Raw genomic sequence first — 18,452 nt, 5'->3', positions numbered from 1 at the left:
CAAATCCCAGCAACCACATGGTGGCTCACAACCATCTGTAACAAGATCTGATGCCCTCTTCTGGAGTGTCTGAAGACAGCTACAATGTACTTACATATAATAAATAAAGAAATCTTTAAAAAAAAAAAAAAATCACTTTAAAAAAAAATTATTTCAATTAGATCTGAAAAAGGAACCATTACAATGGATATCAATAAAATTCAGAATATCATTTAGGTCTTATCTTAGAAACATATTCCACTAATTGGGAAATCTAAAAGAAATTAATTTCTAGATGCATTATCATCTACTAATGACATTTTAAAAATGTAAACATATCTGTAGCAGTGAGATAAAAACAGGAATTAAGACTCTCTCAGCAGCCAGGAGGTAGTGGTGCATGCCTTTGGTCCCACTCTGGAGGCAGGCAGGCACTGGCAGATCTCTTAGTTTGAGGACAGCCTGGTCTATAGAGCAGGTTCTAGACAGCGATGGCTACTCAAGGAAACCCTGTCTCACTGTTCCCAGCCCCCAAAACACCCACTCAGTTAAAAAATGGCAGACACAAATGGATTCGGTGGTGAATTTTACCAGATCTTCAAAGATACAACACCAGTGCTTTTCAAACTATTCCATAAAATAATGAGGGAGTGGCTGAAAAGATTGGCTCGGCAGTTAAGAGCTTCTACTGCCCTTGCAAAGGCTTAGCGTCTGGTGCTCAACACCCACACTAGGTGGCCACAACTACCTGTTACCAGCTCCAGTGAACAATCCTACATCCTCTTCTGGCATTTAAAAAGAAAAAAGGTCATTTACCAAGATCAAGTTTGGTTTATTCCATAGATGAGGGAGGATTCAATATGTAAGTCAACAAAGAGTAGAAAGCTGGGGGCTGGAGAGATGGCTCAGCAGTTAAGAGCACTGACTGCTCTTCTGAAAGTCCTGAGTTCAAATCCCAACAACCACATGGTGGCTCACAACCATCCGAAATGAGATCTGACACCCTCTTCTGGTGCATCTGAAGACAGCTACAGTGTACTTACAAATAAATCTTAAAAAAAAAAAAAAAAGAGTAGAAAGCTGGAGAGATGAGATGGCTCAGTGGTTAAGAGCACAGACTACTCTTCCAGAGGTCCTGAGATCAAATCCCAGCAACCACATGGTGGCTCACGGTCATCTGTAATGGGATCAGATGCCTTCTTCTGGTGTGTCTTAAGACAGCAACAATGTACTCACATACATTAAATAAATAAATAGCCATCTCAATAGATAAAAAAACTTCACAAAATGCAATAACTTTTCATGGTAAAAGTTCTGAAGTTTGGGCACTGTGGTATATGCCTTTAATCCCAGCACTCAGAAAGCAGTGGGAGGTAGATCTCTGTAAATTCAATGACAGCCTATACAGAGTTCCAGGCCAGCCAGGTCTGCATAGTGAGATTGGGGGGGGGGGGGAGGCTGAAGAGGGAGGGAGGAAGAGGGAAACTTTTAATAGAAGGAATATCTCTAAACCTAGTAAAAGCTGGAAATGACAAACTATAGCCAACATTATTTATTAAAGGGGTGGGGACTCCAGCATTTCTACTAAAATTAGGATTAAGACAAGGATGTCCACTTTCTCCACTACTAGGAGGTCTTAGAACAGTAAGACAAACAAATAAAAGGGATTCAAATAGGAAATATACATATATATGCCTTCTTATATATCAACCACCAACACTCTAAGAAAGAAATCAGAGAAACAGTTTTACTCTCAGTACCTAAAACAGGGGTTGGGGGATCCTGGGGAAATATCTCACCAGGTAAGAAAACATACTTCCTCTTTCAGAATATCCAAGTTCAGTCCCAGGACTCACATGGGGCAGACGCAACCACATTTAACTCCAACTCCAGGGAGATCCTACACCTCTGGCCTGCAAGACATTTACACCATAGGCACATGCACAAAGAAACCAGAAGGCGGAGGAAAAATAAAAGTAGAAAGAACATGTGTTGAAGTGGAAGGTAGAGCTGGGAATGGATGTGATAATATATTCTATATATGTATAAACTAAATATAAATTCTATATATGTATAAAACTGCCAACGAATAAATTAAAAAAAAGAAAGTTTTTCAAATGATGTATCAAATGCAGACACCACAGTAAAATCAAGACTGCTGCTGCTATGCACAGAGACACTTGCTCACCATGCCTACAAATCACAGCACCAAGAAGGGCAGGGCAGGATCTTGGGTTTGAGGTGAGCCTGGTGTATACAGCAAGTCTGAGGAGAGCCTGGTATATACAGCAAGTCTGAGGNGAGCCTGGTGTATACAGCAAGTCTGAGGTGAGCCTGGTGTATACAGCAAGTCTGAGGAGAGCCTGGTATATACAGCAAGTCTCAGGAGAGCCCGGTATATACAGCAAGTCTGAGGAGAGCCTGGTATATACAGCAAGTCTGAGGCGAGCCTGGTGTATACAGCAAGTCTGAGGTGAGCCTAGGCTCAAATAGTAAGAGCAGTTATGAATAAAAATAGTTTAAAATTTTTGTACTCAATGCTGAAGATTGCATACAGGTCTCATGCATGCTGCAGAACTACTTTAAAATCTGAACTATATCCAAGCTCCCAAAAAAATTTATGAGTTGAAAACTACACACACAGCAAATTATATATCAATTACTTTAGATAGTAATATCTAAAGGAAACTAAACAACCAAAGAGTTAGCAAGATGACTTTCAGGGGGAAGGTACTTGCCAGCAAGCCTGAGAACCAGAATTCAATCCCCAGAAGCAACAACCACATCCACATACTGTGGCACACACACACACACACACACACACACACACACACACACTCTCTCTCTCTCTCTCTCTCTCTCTCTCTCTCTCTCTCTCTCTCTCTATGTAAATTTAGAAAAATACCAATGAGGTTCAAAGCTGTCTGCAACCCCCAATTTTCCAGGGAATCTAACAATTCTGGCTTTTGTGGGCAACAGGCATATGCTGCAATTAATTAATTAATTAATTTTGACACAATATCTTACTGTGTAGTAGTACTAGCTGTCCTAGAACTCTCCATATAAGCCAAGGTGGTCTCAAACTCAGAGATCCACCTGCTTCTGCCTCGCAAATAACTGGGTTCAAGGTGTGCCCTACAGTGGGACCTGAAAAATAGCTTGGTTCCCAGTTGAGCTAGGCTCAAAACCCTGGAGACCTTGAAGGGATGGTAGGTGGACACCAGGCCCTGTTACTAGCTGCAGTCCTCCATAGATTTGTGGACATCAGTCATGTAAGGGCAAGTCCCCAAGCCCCTCCACATGTAGAGGACATGACCACAGGCTCAAGACAGATCTCCATTTTAATGAGGTACCTGAAGGCCTGGAGCCAATAAACTCTCCTTCCTGCAAAAGGTATTTAACCTCAGGCCCACCCTGAGAAGTGCCATATGGATTTACATCCACTTTCTGCCATGACAATAAATGTCTTAAAACCACAGACTGCCTCTTTTCACCTGGATCTGCATGGGGTGCCATGGAGAAGGCCTTTGCCTACAGAGCCACCATCTAATCTCCCGTAGAAGGCCTCTCTCTGTGCTCCCAGCCACAGCAACTGCCACCAAGCCAAGGACTCTCCCCGTGGGACCAGCCAGATGCATCCCCCCGCTCCTCCCCCCAGGGCTAGGTCTGGGGGGGGGGGGACTTCTTTCTCGGCTCTTCCATGGTTTCCAGCAGCACCTGGACGCCCAAGAGCCAGAGAACCAGATGGCCCCTGCCTTGCAGACCACCAAGCTAGCTCCAGCTGTCCGGCACCTCAGACTGCTTACCCACCCCCAGTGTCCCGGGGCTACCCTACAGCCCAACACCTGTGCAGCAACAGCATGGTCAACTCCCTGTGTCCTGCCTCTCCAGTGGCCATGCCCTGTGGTGGACTGGACAGGGACCACATAACTCCACACACTACCAAGGAGGCAGCTAGGTTTGTTTGTTTGTCTGCCGCTTTGAGTGAGGATGCCCTGCACTGGGTTCCCGAGAAGCTAGGACTGCTGATCTGCAGTGCGCCTTATGAGAAAGTCTTGGAAAAAACTCATTCGACAAAAGCTTTCACTGTGTTAGTGAATTACATCCTTCCAACCATGTTAAAAGAAAGGTGCTATGATAACCTTCTATTTCTGGGCCTCAGTTTAATTTCTGTTACTATGTTCATCCCTTCATTATTGGAAATAGAAAGGCAAGATTCAAAAATTTAGATTTCCAAAAAATAATCTCCAAGGTTTTTCTTCCACTGTCACATTAGGAGCAACAATCTGAGCATGCCCCTATTAACACATCATAATTTTACAAGTAAAACTACAGATACAGAAATGTACCTGTAAGAGGACTCGGCTGGTAAAGGTGCTTGTCTTGAAAGCCTGCCCTGAGTTCCATCCCCAGAAACCACGTGAAGGTAGAAGGAGAGAACTGACACCCAAGTTGTCCTCACGTGCAGGGTGTGGCACTCCCCACACACACTCACAACTGAGTAATTTCAAAATACAGACACAGATATATTACTATATTTTTAGCATCCCTTAGAAACAACTAAAGATTAGATTCACACTTCTGGGATTTGTATCTAGTATAAATAAAGATTAGTAGAGAAATCCAAGTATTGACAGGACTGTCCTGTTGCGACGCCCACTCACCCACTTTGAAGAGCAGTGTTCACTCTTCTCTTCTGTCATCTTCCCACTTTTAAGTGCTTTCCTTGAGTGCCTGATGGTCGTCTTTATGGCAGGTCGACATACATAGTTCTCCAAGTTCTTTGGAGGCTTTTTAGTTCTCTTAGCCTGAAGGCCAATTTTCAATTTTAAATTTCCCTCTGAAAAGTTCGTTTCTTTCACTGAAAACTGTTGCTGTGCATCCGTCAAACCATCCTCTTTTCCTGCTTCTATGCCCCTTTCTCGGTTCCGCTTGCGAGGATCCTCTTCTTCGGTGTTACCCTCTATTTCTGCTTCTCTTTTGCTGGCCAGAGTGCCAGGATTGATGGTAGAAGGACTCTTTCTTGAAAATCCTTCGGAATCAGAACCCAATCCTAACATAGCAGTATTCCTAGGGTCCATCACAAGTGTGTTATTGCCAAGGGATCTTACAAAACTTTTACAGAACACTGTTCCATAAAAAAATAGGGTTTTCCAAAACTTGCAACCAGCATCTCTTTCCCTGCAGGATAGATCATAACAAAAATTTATCAGAAAATAACATCAGTAAGGAGCAATAAGGACAGCTGAACAAGCACTCACACACACATATCGTTTATACACACACACAACTTAAATGTCATATTTCCTTTCATTGTTCTGTAGATATGAGTAAGCCACAATACTACAGCACAAATCACTGTTACAGCAGAGCCTGGAGGCCCATTCCTAAATCACAGCACTTCAGGAGCTAAGACAAGAGGATCTCAAGTTTGAGGCTGGTTCAGGGAGATCCTTCTTTCTCTTTACTCTCCCTCCTCTGTGTGTGTGTGTGTGTGTGTGTGTGTGTGTGTGTGTGTGTGTGTGTATCTTGTTCTTTTGACAAAGGATCTCATGTAAACCAAGATAGCCTTGAACTTGTTATACAGCTAAGACTGATCTTTGCCTAGCATGGTGGTGCTCATCTTTAATCTCAACACTTTAGAGGCAGAGGCAGGTGGATCTGTAAACTCAAGGCTATCCTGCCTACAGAGCAAGTTCCAGGACGGCCAGGTTTACATAGAGAAAGCCAGACTGAAAACCATTACAAACCAACCAAGAAACTTCTGCAACTGATGTCCAAACCCAAATACAACCTAGAAATAAATCTGTTATTTTAATCTGTTTCTCCTCTTTTCATTAAGACAGGATCTGCCTATAAAGCTCAAACCCCTCCTTCCTCAGCCTCCAGAGTGATGAGGTTACAATGAACATCACTATGCCTGGTATAAAAATTCAATTTTAAAGGATTATATTTTCCACATTTTTAAACAAAATCCATTTTATTATTTTACTAGCTTTTGGTCAATTTCAGTGTTCAACCATTTTTTTAAAAAAGATTTATTTATTTTATATATGTAAGTATACTGTTGCTGTCTTCACATACTCCAGAAAAGTGCATGGGACCCAATGGCAGATGGTTGTCAGCCTGGTGCTCATCAAAGAGAATCCCTTAGAACTTGAATTACAAATGATCTCCAGTCACAATGTGGGTGCTTGGAATCCTACCTGAGTCCTCTGCAAGAACAAAAAGCTCTTAACTTTTTGTCATCTCTCAGACCCAAATAATTCATTCTTCTTGAGGACTGAGAGACTTGTTTTGATGTCATATATCTATCTGGCAGAGCAGCTTCTCTGTATCATTTGTCTGGCATGAGCAAGACCCTGAGTAGAATTGTCAGCAATGGCAAAAATATAGCCGTACGAAATGATGCATGCATATTATGCCAAAACCTGAGAGCTTTGAGGTAGAACTTCCAAGTTCACAGTCAGAAAGGACAGTTTAGTGAAATTTTGTCTCAAAAACAAAACAATAAACAGGAAGAAAACAACAACAAAAAAACATGACTGACTAAAGATCCAGGCCTCCAATCCTGAAAAAGAAGAAACCTTATCCTTCAAACAATTTTTTTAATCAGTCTAAAATGTTTTATACTTTAAGTGTGTTTGTGGTTCTGTAACATAAAGCTCTACTGGTTTTTATGATAGATTCAGAATCCTGAAAACCAAGTTTTTCCACTCAATTTAGCAATGACAAAACTTGAACTAAATTTGATTTTAGTTTTAATTACCAGAATTTCTATAAATTATGTTCAATAATACAGAAATATTAAAGTGTTTGATAAAAGAGTACTTTCCCAAAAGCTTTTAACAAATCAGTGTTGGTTCATTCAATCAATATACTATCTAAAAATTTAAATAAATAAATAAATCCAACAGCTCCCACCCAAAACTTCTGGCATCAAATGTTCTAGATCATGGACTGTAGAGTTTCTGTTGTTACTGTTTTGATAGCGTTTCATTATTGGTCTTGAACTTGTGATCCTTCTCCTTCAACCTAAGAACTGACCACTACAGCTACAACAGGCATGCTCTTATGAATGTCTGAAGTAATATGGCTTGTGAATAGCATTTTTTTCGGTTTTGGGGCTATGTTTCTATCCATAATTAAGAGTGCCATGTTATGGCCGGGTGTGGTGGCGCATCCCAGCACTCGGGAGGTAGAGGCAGGCAGATTTCTGAGTTCAAGGCCAGCTTGGTCTACAAAGTGAGTTCCAGGACAGCCAGAGCTACACAGAGAAACCCTGTCTCGAAAAACCAAAAAAAAAAAAAAGTGCCATGTTATGTGTAACTTATTCTGTTTCCTTTTATGGTATATTTAATTTAAAATACAGTTACAAAGAAAAATAAAGATTTAAGAACTATTGCCTTTCTGCTTAAAGAAGCAAATTCAACATTCATATTAAATATAGTTTTGTGGTTTACATGTTCAAATCTCTGGAACAATCAAGAACAAACAAGTAAAACTGAAAAGAAAATAAAAAAAGGGTATGGGTCAGCTGATAAGAGTGCCTGCCTAATACATATCAAATCCTGGATTCTATCCCCAGCACCGGGAAGGTAGAGGCAGGACAATCAGAAGTTCAAGGTCATCCTTGGAGGGGGACAGCAAGTTCAAAGACAGCCTAGGACACATAAGACTACCCCTACCCCTAGCTTCTTGACATAGAATCCTTTAACATATACCACTATGAGCAAATTGGAAAATTAATTATATTAGTAGGATAGACATTTATGTAACTACAAAATATTACAATATGGTAGAATTATTTACAAATTTTTTGAACTCACCATAATAATTTACAAATGTTATTTGCTGTCTATTTGGCAATGTGCCACTAAATGTCTAGGGAAACTAGATAAAGTTACCATTTCCAACTAGGGCACGTATGAAGCCCTAGACTTAATCCCTACCACCAAATACAAAAACATTAACTGCATAGTGATGTACTTCTGCAATTCTAGCACTTAGGGAGGAGAAGCAGGAGTGCTAGGTCATATATAGCAAATTCAAGGCAAACCTGGGCTACACGAAAGAGAAAAAAATAAAACAAAACCAACAACCTCCACTACATATATGTAAAATGTTTGAAAAAACTCAAACCTGCTCTTCACAATCACACCCTACTTCTTCTCTCAAGTGAACTCCTCTACCGCTGCCACAATAATCCCAGATACCAGTAACAAACAATAGATCTGATAAAATAAAAAGGCTAAGGACACAGCTCAGTGGATTTGTCTTGAAATAATGTACACTCTCACACAAACACGAATTAATGAACACATGAATACATATTAATACAGTTATGAGGCTGTGGGTATTACTTAGTACAGCATTTGCCTAACATGGACAAGGGTCAACCCCAGTACAGGGAGGGAGGGAGGAGGGAGTGAGAGGAGGAAGACAGGCAAGCAATGCTTGGTCTCTGGTACAAAATCACTACAATTTAACCACTTACTGCTTAGATCCCTTTACTACTACCGGGAACGGGATGGAAATAACCATACTTTGATAGAATACAATTTAGCAAAGCAATGTAAAACTTTATCATAAACTTTATAAGTACTACAATGAGTAAGTTTAACATTTATAACTTACAATTAAAATCCCCAATGTTTCACTAAGCTTTTACTATATGCAAAAAGCTTCATACTAATGCTTCACATATCTGACTTAAGTCTATCACCACGAGGTACTTACTAGCACTTCCTTTTTATAGATGAAAAGACAGGCTTTACAGCCAATAAGAGTCAAATCGACCATTTAAGGATCAGACAGGTTGGCCTGGCTTTTCTTAGATGTGTCATACTGCCTTTAAATAATTTTCAGACCTGATTTTTACTCCTCTCTGCTACATTTGGAATCCTATGAACCTCCCTAGTATTCCTCTAACCATTCCATCACTACCTTCATAGATTATGTATGCATACAAATGAGAAGAGAGGTAGACGAGGGTGTTGCACCTGAGTGTGAAAGTGTACCAACAAACAAGGATGCCCCTGAATATCTTAAAGGCCTGAGGTCAACATTTTTGGTGTTTTCCTTAATAGCGCTCCCATTTATTTATTTATTCATTCTTTCTTTCTTTCTCCCTTCCCCTTGTTCCCTTCTCTCTGTCCCCCTCCCCCGCCCCATGTGTGTATGTGTGTGTATTCATGTGAGCATGTACATTCTTTAGCATACGTTTTTGTGGTCAGAGGATAACTTTTACAAGTCAGTTCTCTCCTTCCAACATGAAGATCCCAGGAATCAAACTCTAGTTGTTAAACTCAGCAGCAGGAGCCCTGCCTCTATCTGCTGAGTCACCACAATGGTGCCTCTTATTTTGAGTGGGAGCTTCTCACAGAGCCTCAAGCTCACCGATTTGGCTAGGCTGACTGGCCAATGTACTCCAAGGGTCCGCCTGTCCCTCCCTCTCCCAGAAGTTACAGTTCAACTACTGTTAAGTGCTAGGGATATGACCTCAAGGGATATGCTTATGCACCAAACACTTGACCATCTCTTGAGTGCTTGGGAGGCAAAAGCAGGTGGATATCTGTGAGTTCCAAGATCAGTCTGGTCTACAGAGTGAGTTCCAGGACAGCTGGAAATACACAGAGGAGCGTTGTCTCAAAAAAGAAAAGCCAAAACAAAAATTTTTTAAAATAGTAAAACAAATAATTATCTGTCACCAAATGGCAATGACTGTGCTTATTAAATTTTATCAAGCAAACTCAAAGAAGTTAAAATTCACTGAAATATACTCTGTAATATAATCTGATAGTCAATCACATTGGAAAGTTTTCAATTTATTTGTTTTGTTGTAGAAGTACAATGTACACACTTAGGTGTGTGTCTTTCTCTTTCCCTCCCTGCCTTTTAGAGTTTTTATGTGCAGGATGGGAATCAGGTCTGTGGGTCCCAGAAATCGACCTTAGCGCAGATACTCACTCAGACTGGCAGTCAGCACCTTTACCAGCTGAGCCATCTAACTTAAAAACCAAACAATCAAACAAACAAACAAACAAAAAAACAAAAACAAGGGGCTAGAGAGAAGGCTCAGTGGTTAAGAGTACCGACTGCTCTCCTGAAGGTCCCAGCAACCACATGGTGGCTCACAACCATCCATAATGAGATCTGACACCCTCTTCTGGTGCATCTGAAGACAGCTACAGTGTACTTAGATATAACAACAAGGCAAAAGGCAAGAACCAACTCTGGGAAGCTGTCATATGACTTCCACTCTCTCTCAAGGTATGTATAAAAGCGGTATGCATGCATAATAACATATATTTTGAAAATTGAAATTCAGGAGGCAGAGGCAGGCAGATCTCTGAGTTCAAGGTCAGCCTGGTCTATTGATCAAGTTCCAGGACAGCCAGAGCTACACAGAGAAACTGTGCCTCGAAAAGCAAAACAAACAAACAAACAAAAATTGAAATGCACTGGTCAGGTATAGTTGTGCATGCTTTTAATGCCAGCCTTCAGGATGCAGAAGCAGGTGGATCTCTGAGTTCAAGGCCAGCCTGGTCTACTGAGCAAATTCTAAATCAACCAGGACTATACAGAACTCTGTCTCAAAAACAACAAAGAAAATGTCTCTCTCCCTTTCCCTCAACATAGTAAGAAATATGGGAGCACTGGAAATCTGTAGTTAGTTGACTGATGAATAAATGCATAAATAACTGAAGGAAAGTGTTTAGGTCTTTGAAGCTGAGCATACTGATTGACACCCATAATCTCAGCACTGTATAGCTTAGGTAGGAGATCTGCTGTAACTTGTAGACCAGCTTGAGTTATATATAGTGAGTTTAAAGTTATCCAGGACTACAAAATATGAGATGCTATCTCCAAATAAATAAATAAAGCCGGGCGTGGTGGCGCACGCCTTTAGTCCCAGCACTCAGGAGGCAGAGGCAGGCGGATTTCTGAATTCAAGGCCAGCCTGGTCTACAGAGTGAGTTCCAGGACAGCCAGGGCTATACAGAGAAACCCTGTCTCGAAAAACCATAAACAAATTAATTAATTAATTGTGAATAGATAAATAAATAAATAAATAAATAAATGGAGGTAGGGTGGAGGCTGTTTTAACTTTTTATTTACTTTTATACGTTTGAGTGTGAATAGTTGTATCACATACATGCCCAAGCCTGGTGGTCTAAAAAGTTAGAAGAGGAGTCAGAGTCCCTGGTACAGAAGTTACAGATGACTGTGAGCCATTATGTGGGTGCTGGGACCTGAACCTAGGTTCTCTGCAAGAGCAGAAAGTACTCTTAACTAGTAAGCCGTCTCTACAACCTCAGAAGGAAGAGTTTGAGTACTCAGCAGTCTTGCTCAATAACACTTGTTAGGATAATTCTGAGACTCTCTTTTTATTACACTTATTTCCTTATATGGGGGTGGGCATGCATATGCAACATGGGTATCAGAGAACAGCTTGAAGGAATTAGTTCTTTCCTTTCACATGTGGGTTCCTTCAGGTTAGGTAGCAAGCACTTTTAACTGCCTGAGCCATCTCACTAGCCCTTACTGGTTTTGTTGTTGTTGTTTTGCATTTAAAGGTTCATTTTATCTTAAAATTATATGCGAGTGCAGGTACCTACACAGTTCAAAAAGCATCAGCCTCCCCGAACTAGAAGTGGTTGGTTGTGAGATGCCCAACACAGGTGCTTGGAATCAAGCCCTGCTATGCACTATGAGCTCCTAACTACAGGGTCACCTCTCTAGCCCTGCTTTCTTGTTTTTATTTGATTTGAGACAGGTTCTCTTTATGCAGATCTGGCAGGTCTGCGATGCTCCTTGTAGACCAGTCTGGCCTTGAACTCAAGAGGTCGTGTGCCTCCCAAAGGCCTGTGCCATCACACCCAGCTTTTTATTTTTTTTAAAGACTTACTTTTGTTTTATGTACATGTGTGTTTTGCCTTTATACATGTCTAGGCACCATATGAGCAGGTCAGATGATGCAGAGGGCTGTGAGACGCCATACGGGAGCTGAGAATCTAACCTGGATGCCCTGAAAGTCCATGTGCCCCTCTTAACCACTAAGCCATCTTTCTAGTTCTCCATTATGTTTTTTTTTAAACAGTAACAGATTAACAATGTAAGCTTTAGAAATATATTATATGACATTATCTAACAATTAACTGTCTTTTTTTAAATTTATTTTATGTGCACTATTATTTTGCCTGAACGTAAATCTGTGTGATAGAGTCAGAGACCCTGGAACTGGAGTTGCCATTGAATTACCTGGGTGTTCTTAACCACTGAGCCATCCTCTCCAGCCCCCTGCCCGCCCCCCCCCACACACACACACTTTTTTTTTGAACCAAGCATTGCTGGCTGTCCTGGAACCATGTAGACCAGGCTGGCCTCAAACTCAAGAGATCTGCATACCTCTGCCTCCAAGTGCCCCTACATCCAGCCCAATTAACTGATATAAAAAGTTATTTTTAACTGACATAGAAGGATCATTTAAGAAATACTGGTTGCTTCAAAGTGGTGGCACACACCTTTAATCACAGTACTGGGGAGGCAGAGGCAGACGATCTCTGAGTACAAGGTCAGCCTGGTCTACACAGTGAGTTCCAGAATAGCCTACACAAAGAATCCCTGTCTCGAAAAAAAACAAAAACAAAAACAAAAACAAAAAACAAAACAAAAAAAACCCACAAACAAATAAACCACAAAAAAATAAAACCGGGCTGGAGAGATGGCTCAGTGGTTGAGAACACTGACTGCTCTTCCAAAGGTCCTGAGTTCAAATCCCAGCAACTACATGGTGGCTCACAACAGCTACAGTGCACTCATATACATAAAATAAATAAAGAAAGAAAGAAATAAGTAACAAAAAAGCAAAAAACCCTGTTAATCAAAATCTTTGCTCTATTATTACTTGACTTTTCCTTCCTCAAAATTAAACATGTGCATACAAAAATAGATTAAGTCTCTTCATTAAAAAAAGTAATTGCTCATTATTTTTACCTTTGCGCTAACTTTCCAACCTGTGTTTATCATTTGGCTGAATATAAAATCTCTAATTGTTTAAAAGTTGTATCTTCAGATCTTCTCTGAAAACATAAAGTTCACCTGGTGACTATTCTACATGACCGATTCATCCTTTGAGCCCTATTTTTTAAACATTAATTCTTCATTTCTTCTTTCCAAAGATAATCTTTTGATTTTTGTCCATTTTGCCCTGTTGGAGTTAGTCAGAAAATACTTAAACTCTGGAGTTCTCATTTCAGCAGTACAGAACTAGGAAACCTTAAAAACTAGGCTAAGTATGATAACAAATGAGTATACTCTTAGAATTCAAGAATGCTCATAGTGCTCATCATCAGGACTTCAAAAAATCAAACCAATATGGATTTCATTCTTGTAAATAGCAAGATGCCTTGGAACTGAACAATTCTGCTCTTGTTCAATGTCTCCAATCCTACCCATTTCTTTGTGGTGCTGGATTCCATTGGAAAATGTTTTTAACATTTTTGTCAGTATGACTAAAACAATCGAAAAGTATCAACATGTTACTTGTCGCTTATAAATCTGATAAGAGCCAACAAGCTTTTCTGACTAATACAAGAATATCGAAAATCAGTGATGGGATTCTCTGGTCACTTTCGTTGTTAGAGGGCTTCCCTAGTGACAACATAGATTACCAGGAGTCAGCACACGTAAATTAATTCCAATGATCATTAAATAGAGTATCTTAAGAGTTATATAAAACTATCTATGGAGATTTCAATATAAAAATGAAAGAACAGGGGCTGGAGAAATGAATGTTCTTCTTCCAGAGGACTTCAGTTCCCAGTACCCACAAGGTGGCTGGCTCATAACCATCTCTAACTCCAATTCCAGGGAACTGAACCTCCACTTCTGTCCACATAGGCACCTGATCTACAAATGATAAAAACAAACATGCAGCCAAAAAAAAAAAAAAAACATACACATAAATAAAACTTTTCCTTAAACTGAAAAAAATTAAGAGTAAAAGTAATAAATACTAAAAATAAAATTCAGATTCCTCAAACATGTAAATTACAATGTCAGAAATACAACTCTAAAATAGTAATTATATTTAAGTTAAATTCACCAGACTTTGCTATTAACAATACTAATGACTCAATTAAAAAAAAAAAAAAAGAATTTCTGAGGCAGGCTTAGCATATGCCTATAATTCTGGCAATGGAAGGTTTAAGAGTCAGGTAGAGGGCTGGTGAGATGGCTCAGTGGATAAGAGCACCCGACTGCTCTTCTGAAGGTCTGGAGTTCAAATCCCAGCAACCACATGGTGGCTCATAACCATCCGTATCAAGACCTGACGCCCTCTTCTGTGAGTGTCTGAAGACAGCTACAGTGTACTTACATATAATAAAAAAAAAAAAAAAGAGTCAGGTAGACTAGAAGTTCAAGGTTGCAATCCAACCTAAGTTACAGGAGACCCTACTTTCCCATGTAATTATTAGGATAACAAGCAGAAAGGCTAATAGCTTCAAACAAAGAAAGAAACAGGAGTGGGGTGGTAGCTCAGCTGATAAAGTTCTTGCCTTGTAAGTGTGAAGCCCTGACTGAACCCCAGTACCAATGTAAAAAAAAAGCCAGCGTGGTGCTTGCTTATGATCTCAGTGCTAGGATATATATAGCTGGAGCTACCACCTAGCCTACTAGTGGAGCGACAAGCCAGTAAGAGACCCTAATTCAAAGATCAGATAAAAAGCAACTGAGAAGGAACGACACTTAAAGCCTTCTCCCGCTCCCACTCACAAGAACACACAGATACATATATGCAAATGAAAACAGAAACATAAAAAAATTACAGCTAACTCAGAAAAAAATGTAAGAACTAGCAGCATATATAAAAACAGTAATAAAAACCTACAATGCACATTTTCCTTTTTTGTGGTAACAAGGTTTAAAGTATCCATCTCATTCTTTTTGAAGGCTGACGCATGGGCTCTAGCATGTTTTAAAAATACTCACACTGAGACTGGAGGGATGGCTCAGCAGTTAAGAGCACTTGCTACTCTTGTAGAGGACCAACATAATTCAAATAGCAATATGAAGTTTTTTTGTTTTGTTTTATTTTGTTTTTTGGAAAATGCAACTATATACGTGGCCAGACTTCTCCACTATGCACAAACAAATGGGCAGTAATGGAAGTGGCTATGTCTTTATTAACAAAGCACAGAGGAAACTTTAGTGGCAATGGAACTGTTAATCCTATAAAGCCAATGCCCTGCAAGATATCTGCAAGTTCACAATGTAAAAACAGGACATCATCCTTTTCTACTTCTTACTTCTGGATTTGGTTTGTTTGAAACAGGGTCTTACCATGTAACCCAGCCAACCTTTAACTCGATGGTCTAGGTCTTTTCCCATTACTCTTCCATAAGAATTTAAACCTCTCTCTCCCCTGTGCCCCCCCCCGTGTGTGTGTGTGTGTGAGAGAGAGAGAGAGAGAGAGAGAGAGAGAGAGAGAGAGAGAGAGAGAGAGATCACATAATGATACCTAGGTCGGCCTCTAACTCATGGGGGCTTAAGTGCTCCTCCTGCATATGTAGCTCATGTTGGCTTGGGCCTCTAACTCCAGGACCTAGGAGACAGAGGCAAGATGATTTTCATGAGTTTGAGCCTAGTCTAAGCTACATAGTGAATTCCAGGATAGCCTAGGCTATTATGTGGGATACTGCCTCAAAAAAAAAATTATTTAATTTTGAAGTATGTGAAATACACAAAGGATAAAACATGCATATGTGAAAAAATATATGCATATGCCTATATATACAGGCATATGACATATATAACAAATAAAGCAACATGATGGACATACTCATTAAACATTGGAGAGAACATTCAACTTTTCACGAAGTTTTACAGAGGTCATTCTAATACAAAATAAGAGACCAGGGACGGAGAGATAAATATATATTAACGCATATACTGTTCTCAGCACTCACATAGTAGCCAACAACCATATGTTCTCAAGATTCAAGTCCCTCTTCTCACCTCCACAGATACCAGACATACACATGTACACATGCATATACATAAAACATACACATAAAATAAAATAAGTCTAAAAAAAAAAGGCAAAACACTGAAAACACTTTTACTAAGACCCCCACAGTCTATCCTGTTAAAATACCTTCTCCAAAATAAGCCTTTCTTAAACTTCTACTTTTTTTAGAGTACACTTTTTTTTTTTAAATTTCAAATAGTGGTTTCATGGGTAATTGTCAAATGATTCCTGAATTTTACATCCAGAAGGATTTTTTTTTTCATTTTTATATACCCCCAAATGTCATCAAGACCTTTTTTTTTTTTTTTTTTTTTTAAGATTTATTTATTATATGCAAGTACACTGTAGCTGTCTTCAGACACTCCAGAAGAGGGAGTCAGATCTTGCTACAGATGGTTATGAGCCACCATGTGGTTGCTGGGATTTGAACTCCGGACCTTCAGAAGAGCAGTCGGGTGCTCTTACCCACTGAGCCATCTCACCAGCCCCTCATCAAGACCTTTTTACAGAAATTTTCTACAGGTAAATAGTAGTATCCTGGACTAGGGAAACCTCTTTTTCAAAAAACAAAGCAAGCTATTGGGATTAAAGGCATGCGCCACCACACCCAACATGAAGGCACTTTTAAAAAAATTTTTTTTTACTTATATGTGTATGTGATTGTGCCAAAATGAGTTTATGTCTACCACATTCCTTCAAGAACTTGCAGAGAAAGCATTGGATCCCCTGGAACTATAGTTATGGGTAGTTGTGAGCTGCCGTTTGAGTACTTGAGGACCAAACCTAGTCTTTTACAAAAGCAGTAAGTGCTCTTAACTAATGGCCATTTCTTTAGGCCCTGAAAGGATTTTAAGTATATAACCTTACATATAGTATATGCATTTTAAAGCCTCCTAATAATAAACAAGACCAGCAATGTAACGCAGTAAAGATGGAGAGAGGACCAACTCCACAAAGTTGTCCTGACTTCCACATGTGTACCATGACAAGCACACCCAGGCACACATCAAGCACATACATGTAATAAATAATAAATTATTAATAAAATAATAAATACTATCAAAAACCCTTCACAAGTTGTAAAATCTCGATTCATCCTTCTAGTCTGAGAGTCCTCAATGTTATGCAAGTCATAGACTCATCTGGATTCAAATCTCTAGAACAACTGACACTAAATACCATTCTTCTTTAGTGTTCTCCATGAAGGAATAATGAAATGTGCTTATAACTAAACAAAAATCAAAAAAGAATCAGAAAGATGAATTATCTGTCTTAACATACAACTCAAAAAAACAAAAGACACTATTTCGTAAAATTGAGAATATATCCTTATCAAACATAGTACACAATTATTTACTAACTGCAGAAATACATTTTGAGAAGATAAATTCTCTTTTACCTTTTTGGTGTTTTGAGAGTCTCACTCTACAGCTTAGGCTAGCCTAGAACTCACTATGTAGTCCAGGCTGGCCTTGAATTCACACTAATCTTCCTGCCTAGGCTTTTCTCAATGTGCTGATGAGTCACCATGCCTGTCAAGTTCTCCTGATGACACACTCAAGGACTACTCCAGCATTCACCTCCAAACTTAAATACATCTACACCTAAACACAATTCAAGGGAAAAGTGGGTATTTAAAAGCAAGATCTTCTGAACAACTATCGGTGCTACTTCACTACAAGTGAAGCTCCTGAAAGCATACATATAGTAGCTGGGCACGGTGATGCATGCTCTTACCCCAGCACTCAGGCCGAAGCCGTACAGAGCTCTGTCTGAGCCAGCCTGCTCATCTACACACTAAACGTAAGGTCTCTATTTCTTCCGATTGTCAGGATGGATATGGATATATACATATACATGTACATATACATATATCTGCTCTAGACTAGGAAACATTCCAATAATACGGTCGAGTTAGTTCAAAGATCCTTTCCTCATTTTCCAAGTGGGGATCTGTCCTATAAAATTAGCCTTTCGAAGAATTCCTACAGTCCAGCCAAGACATTCCAATATCCAAAGGCACATATCAATAATTTACAGATCCCAAAAACAGTTTACTCATAAATGCCAAAAGAAACTGCCAAGGAAGTCAGGCAGTTGGCTCATGACTGTAACCCCAGAAGGCTATGTTAAGATTACAATCCTCAAATTTGAGGCCAGCCTGGGCCACATAATGGGTCCTGGGCCAGTGTGGACTATAGAGTGAGTGAGACCCTTTTTCAAAACAACAAAAGAAAAATGTCAAAGAAGGTATACTCTATTACAAACATACCACCTGTTGGATGATGTTACTCTTGTATCCATCTGCCTAGATTCTTTCTAAATTAAGTAGCTTTTTAATTCATTCTCTCTCTCTCTCTCTCTCTCTCTCTCTCTCTCTCTCTCTCTGTGTGTGTGTGTGTGTGTGTGTGTGTGTGTGTGTGTGTGTGTGTGTGTG

The 18,452-nt window shown here is 39.7% G+C and overlaps 1 protein-coding gene across 3 annotated transcripts in view; it reads right to left on the bottom strand.

Moving 5' to 3' along the window:
• The window catches only part of Ash1l (ASH1 like histone lysine methyltransferase), a 132,431-nt gene that overhangs the window by 110,999 nt on the left and 2,980 nt on the right, over positions 1-18,452 (bottom strand). For all 3 annotated transcript variants that reach the window (XM_029537522.1, XM_029537521.1, XM_021196737.2), the window contains exon 2: positions 4,644-5,160. In XM_029537522.1, coding sequence (XP_029393382.1) covers positions 4,644-5,060 — 417 coding nt within the window. In that variant the 5' untranslated portion in view covers positions 5,061-5,160. The remainder of the gene's footprint in view (positions 1-4,643; positions 5,161-18,452) is intronic.

This window comes from Mus pahari, chromosome 4 (assembly GCF_900095145.1).
Source record: "Mus pahari chromosome 4, PAHARI_EIJ_v1.1, whole genome shotgun sequence".
In the NCBI taxonomy this organism is placed as follows: Eukaryota; Metazoa; Chordata; class Mammalia; order Rodentia; family Muridae; genus Mus; species Mus pahari.
Note: the sequence above shows the minus strand (reverse complement) of the source record. Positions and strands in the feature narration are given on the sequence as shown.